The sequence below is a fragment of the Nanorana parkeri genome, unplaced genomic scaffold, assembly GCF_000935625.1.
Source record: "Nanorana parkeri isolate BGI_ZX_2015 unplaced genomic scaffold, ASM93562v1 scaffold1223, whole genome shotgun sequence".
Taxonomy (NCBI): Eukaryota; Metazoa; Chordata; class Amphibia; order Anura; family Dicroglossidae; genus Nanorana; species Nanorana parkeri.
In genome coordinates this window covers 14,268-20,574 of record NW_017307491.1, presented here as the reverse complement: position 1 = coordinate 20,574, position 6,307 = coordinate 14,268, and the positions used below count along the sequence as shown (strand labels likewise).

Below are 6,307 nucleotides of genomic sequence, written 5' to 3'. Positions count from 1 at the left end.
AAAAAAAGTTTTGGTTTTAGATATAATTTAATGTTCACCATGTGATTAGCATGTGCATTTCAGTGTGTTTGTCAATTTAGGAGCCCTAAAGCTGTGTGCATAAAGCTTTCATTGTGCTTGTTATAAGATTAAAAAAGGTTTAAAATATGTAGGTTCAAATTGTGATTTAATTTATCACTTGCAGCATGTAATGTTTGGTATCTGAATTCAGTGGAAATGGAGTCCCTTACAGGGTATCAAGCAGTGCAGAAAGCTCTCAGCATAACGCAAAATCAGGATCCACCTCCTGTGTCCACTGTGGTGCATTTCAAAGTGTCTGCTCAAGGAATAACTCTAACAGACAATCAGCGGAAGTAAGAACATTATTCCTTTATTTTTATGTTAAAGTATGTGTAAATGCAAACAACAAACTTATCTTTTTTGCTTCCTTTTGGTCTGGTAAATACATTGGACTACAGAATGGTTACTTTTTATGTTGTAGAGAGTGGGAGTAGTAGAAAAGTTCAGAAACGGACAGTGGGCAGGTCTGATACCACTCCACAAAAATATTCTGTAACTGGTCTTTGGCCCCATTCACACCTGAGTGTATTGTAGCTTGAATGCCTAAGCACTACACTGCTGAACAGAAGGAATCCCATTGTTTTCATTGACCCCTGTTCACACCTGAGTGTTTTGTTGCTTGCAGCAAAATGCCTGTTGACTAGAGTAGAGTTTTGGTCCCAATAGACTTCAATGGGAGCAGCTGAAAAATTTGCATTTTTCAAATTGTTTGCCTAGTAACTGGCTTTGCATTGCCTAAAAATAAAATGCTTAACCATGGGGCCTTATAGATCAGTGTTAAGGTGCCCATACACCTTAACACTGATTTTGTTATTTTGAAATACAATTATCTGCAGATTTTCTGTGGTCAGATGGAAAAAGTGAAATAGATTGGCCCTGGTGGAGATTACTCCATCCACACAGTTAAGTGTAGATGGAGGAATCTGTTGCACCTTTTCCATCTGACCACAAAAAACAACTTTGCAGTAAGCATTTGTTTTACTTTTGTGTTAATTAAAAGCTGTAGTAACCCAGCACTGGTTAATCAAACCCTTCAGCATGCTGTCATTCCTGCATACCCTACCACTCACTGCTTTGACTAGCGATTACTAACTCAAGTTCGGTTTCTTATAGAATTCTCTATTGGCTTTTATGAAAAATTAACTGAGTAAAGCTGGAATACTGTATTCAAAATCCTAGAAGAAATAATGGTGCTCATTGTGAAACTTTAATGCACTAATCCAGGAAACCCAGCCAACTTGTCTCACTTCTGTCACTCAGTCACTCAATATCTATATACATAGATATGTGAAATTACCAGTGTGTACTGTAATTGAGTGGAAACTTAACAGCTTTGTCATAAGAGTTCTCAAATATTCTGCATAGATATGACTTATTTTTAATGTATTATGGCATACAAATGCTGTTCACCTTGTTGGTGAGAGGTAGCAGAATGAGATGCCACTTAAAATATATTTTGAGAAATTATCTTTTATCCCAGTACTGTTGTTCCCGAATTAATCATGCAGGCAAACGCGGTATTTCAGGCATGCAGTTTTTTCATAGTTACATAGTTGTTATTGTTGAATAAAGACACAGGTCCATTTGAGTTACATAGTTGTTACTGTTGAATAAAGACACAGGTCCATTTGAGTTACATAGTTGTTACTGTTGAATAAAGACACGGGTCCATCGAGTTCAACCTTTGGGTTTTGTGTGTCTGTGTTGGTTACAAAGATTACCTGTGCCCCTGTAAATCTTGTGCGCTGAGAAAAGTATCTAGATTGGTCTTGAATGATTCCATACTCTCAGCTGATACCACTCTCTGTGGACAGAAGTTCTGCAATTTTACAGCTCTCACAGTAAAGAATCCCTTTTGCTGTTTAAGATTAAACCTTTTCTCTGCCAGTTTCAGGTGGTGGCCTCTTGTATTCTTGACTGAACTGGCAGTAAACAGTTTATAACTAATTGTCCCATCACCATTAAACAATTTGTACATGAATATCATGTCATAGTTACATAGTTAGTTTTTGAATAGTAGTGTTTCATTGAGTACCACAGCATACATATAATATTATGCACTCTACCCTAAAACAATAGCTAATTTTTTTCTTCCTACTTTCTTTACCAGACTCTTCTTTCGAAGATACCCTTCAGCATGCTGTCATTCCTGCATACCCTACCACTCACTGCTTTGACTAGCGATTACTAACTCAAGTTCGGTTTCTTATAGAATTCTCTATTGGCTTTTATGAAAAATTAACTGAGTAAAGCTGGAATACTGTATTCAAAATCCTAGAAGAAATAATGGTGCTCATTGTGAAACTTTAATGCACTAATCCAGGAAACCCAGCCAACTTGTCTCACTTCTGTCACTCAGTCACTCAATATCTATATACATAGATATGTGAAATTACCAGTGTGTACTGTAATTGAGTGGAAACTTAACAGCTTTGTCATAAGAGTTCTCAAATATTCTGCATAGATATGACTTATTTTTAATGTATTATGGCATACAAATGCTGTTCACCTTGTTGGTGAGAGGTAGCAGAATGAGATGCCACTTAAAATATATTTTGAGAAATTATCTTTTATCCCAGTACTGTTGTTCCCGAATTAATCATGCAGGCAAACGCGGTATTTCAGGCATGCAGTTTTTTCATAGTTACATAGTTGTTATTGTTGAATAAAGACACAGGTCCATTTGAGTTACATAGTTGTTACTGTTGAATAAAGACACAGGTCCATTTGAGTTACATAGTTGTTACTGTTGAATAAAGACACGGGTCCATCGAGTTCAACCTTTGGGTTTTGTGTGTCTGTGTTGGTTACAAAGATTACCTGTGCCCCTGTAAATCTTGTGCGCTGAGAAAAGTATCTAGATTGGTCTTGAATGATTCCATACTCTCAGCTGATACCACTCTCTGTGGACAGAAGTTCTGCAATTTTACAGCTCTCACAGTAAAGAATCCCTTTTGCTGTTTAAGATTAAACCTTTTCTCTGCCAGTTTCAGGTGGTGGCCTCTTGTATTCTTGACTGAACTGGCAGTAAACAGTTTATAACTAATTGTCCCATCACCATTAAACAATTTGTACATGAATATCATGTCATAGTTACATAGTTAGTTTTTGAATAGTAGTGTTTCATTGAGTACCACAGCATACATATAATATTATGCACTCTACCCTAAAACAATAGCTAATTTTTTTCTTCCTACTTTCTTTACCAGACTCTTCTTTCGAAGACATTATCCAGTTAATACAGTAATATTCTGTGCCCTTGATCCACAGGACAGAAAGTAAGAAACCATTATGTGACTCAGAAACTAACAATAAATATCAATCCAAAATTTGCATCTGTTTTGTTTTTTTTTTTCATTTAGGTGGAGGAGAGATGGACTTTCTGCAAAGTAAGTATAAGTTGTATTGAACAAGATAAACTGTTTTAGTGATAATGTAATTTGTGCAGATGGATTTAAAAAAAAAAATATAAAGAAAAAACTTAAAAAAACACGTTAAATATAATATGCCATTTCTCAGAGATGCCAATCAGAGTCAGTTCTGCCTTTAGAAATTTGAATGTCGTTGGTGATACAGGAAGCAGAATTGGAGGATCTAGCACAGCACAAATTGGAAGCATATTCCTATTGATCTGCTGTGTGAACAGTGTTGGCTGGATAGTAGGGATGCACCGATACTAGTATCGGTGCCGATACCGAGTAATGACGCGCTGCCCGGCTTCCTGATTGGTCGGGAAGCTGGCCAATCAGGAAGCCGGGCGCAGCATCATTACACGGCGCCCGGCTTCCATAATGGGCCAGCAAGCCGGCTCCATGCTTTCTCGTCACATAGTGACGAGAAGCATGGGGCGGCTTCCTTGCTAATCGGGAAGCCGGGTGGCTAGTCATTGCACGCCGCCTGGCTTCCTGAATGGGAAAAAAAAAATATCAGTACTCGTGCTCAGTACCGAAATACTGGTACCGGTGCATCCCTACTGGATAATATTGATAGTTCGCTCATTTCTTCCATTGGTTACATGGATTTACTCTGTAATAATCAGATTCATCTCATGCAAACTTTTGTTTTGTATAATAGCATAGTAACTCAGCTGCTGTTCACACCTAGGCATTTTGGTGCTCAAAGCTAAGCACATCAAAATGCTCAAGACAAGGAATCCCATTTATTTCTATGGCCCCTGTTTACGCCTGAACATTTTGTCGCAAGCAAAAAAAAACCTGTTGCTGGACAAAGTACACAAGTTACTTTTTGAAGCGCACATTTCATGCGTTTTTGCATGTTTTGTTGCACAAAGTTTCCTATGAAGTCTATGGGACCAAAAAGTAGCTTATGCACTTTTTCCAGCGAAAGGCATTTTTCTCCTTGTGACAAAACATTTAGGTGTGAGCAGGGGCCATAGAAATTAATAGGATTTCATGTTTTGAGCGTTTTGTCGTGCTTGGCTTTGAGCAAGAAAACACCTAGGTGTGAACGGGGACTTTAGTCTTGAAGTGTTTAATGCAGTTATCTATGCTGTATAATGCAGTCATTTGACATTTTCAATCATTTTTTTTTTCTGCAATGACATGGGGTGCTTTTCAGTAGGTGGTTAAGGAGGCATGAGTAATTTGAAGTAAAAAAAAAAAGCAAGATGTCTGTTGTTGTTTGTCCCATTGGTGTTTCAGGCCTTATTATTTTTCTTTTAGGGAGGAATTTAACTGTTAATGGGGGCATAGGCTTAGAGGGAAACTGTATTGGTTTTGGGCCAATTGTTCAATATCCTTTTTTTTATAACTATATTAAGGCTTTGTTTTCCAAATAAATATTAAATTCAAAGAAGTATATGTGTTCAAAGGGATAGCACAGCAGAAGCTCTCCTCCTTCAGAGTTTCTCTCTCTCTCTCTCTCTCTCTCTCTCTCTCATTGAAACTCAGTAGGTCCCCTACAAAACACAGCAGGCATGCAAGTGGAGGGAGGAAGAAAGAATGCCTTCTCTGACCATTAAATTCTGTGTATCAATTTGAGCTTCAGGGCCCTGTCACACTGTATCCAGTGCGTTCCGGCTTGGTTCGAGCCCAGAATGCACTGGACCGTACACATCAATCCGGGCTCCGTTCTGGGGCCGAGGGGGTGTGGCGGTGCCATTTATGACAATAGCACCACAGACATGAAACCCCACCTGTAATGCAATTGCCCACATGGGAACGTGAGGTACAGGAATGCCCTCTGTTCCGGTGCACTGCGATCAGAAAAAATGCTGCATGCACTATTTGTTACTGAGTTCTGGGAGCAATAACAGCCTTTTTTTATGGAAAGCAGGTGAGCATAACCTGGAAATCATGTGAAAAGAAACCTAGAGCCCCATTTGGTGGCTACAACTAAAATACATTATTTCCATTTATTTATTTCTGAACATGATAAATAAAGAAAATGAATTTAAAGCTTATATTGTATGATAAACACTATGTGAAAAATAAATGTAAAATGTTTTATTGTATATTACAGAGTGTTTGGCTTTGTAGCCAGAAAAGGCAATGGAAACGAGAACATCTGTCATCTCTTTGCAGAACATGATCCAGAACAGCCGGCTAGTGCTATAGTGAATTTTGTGTCCAAAGTCATGATTGGTTCCCCGAAGAAAATGTAGTCTTGCTAAGGGGAAAAAAACGGGTTACATTTTTAATTAGTTTAATACTGACGCAATCACACATTTACTTTGCATTCCTACAGGAAGGGAGGTGGATACAATTCACATTCTGAAGTGATTTGAATTTTCCAGAATGTGAAGATAAATAACATTTCTCTCAGTACACATGAAGTTAATAAGATTGAAGCCATGGCTGTGTTCTGACCTATATTTTTACATATATTTTGTATGTAAGGAATATGTATTGTGCATTAAGATAATTTTAAATGTTTCCAGTTTGTACAGTTGCACATACACTTTCGGTGTCCTTTTTTATGTCAGATATTTGCTTTATATTTGCCGTTAATAACTAATAGAATTTAAAACAGTGCTTTAGCATTGGAGTTGAAGGAACATTTATGGAAATGTATGTGCAAGTGTTTTTAAAAGAACTGAGAATCTTCAGTGGTAGATTGGTTGTAAATCTGCCCCAAAACTTGGCCAATTAAAGCTGGGCATATTATAAAAAAATGCATAAGTAGCACTTCTAAAAAAATGCACGCTAAAAAGAGGAATAGATTTCAAAGATATCGACAGCTGTAATTGTATACAAATTTTTCCCTGCAGCTTGGCCCCTTCCTATTA

General features: G+C 37.6%; 1 protein-coding gene across 1 annotated transcript in view; it reads left to right on the top strand.

Moving 5' to 3' along the window:
• TNS3 (tensin 3) overlaps positions 1–5,738 on the top strand; it is a 113,987-nt gene extending 108,249 nt beyond the window's left edge. The window contains exons 11-14 of the mRNA XM_018568650.1: positions 185–353; positions 3,270–3,338; positions 3,423–3,449; positions 5,542–5,738. Of these exons, the coding sequence (XP_018424152.1) occupies positions 185–353; positions 3,270–3,338; positions 3,423–3,449; positions 5,542–5,683 (407 nt within the window). The 3' untranslated portion in view covers positions 5,684–5,738. The remainder of the gene's footprint in view (positions 1–184; positions 354–3,269; positions 3,339–3,422; positions 3,450–5,541) is intronic.
• The last annotated feature ends 569 nt before the right edge of the window (positions 5,739–6,307 follow it).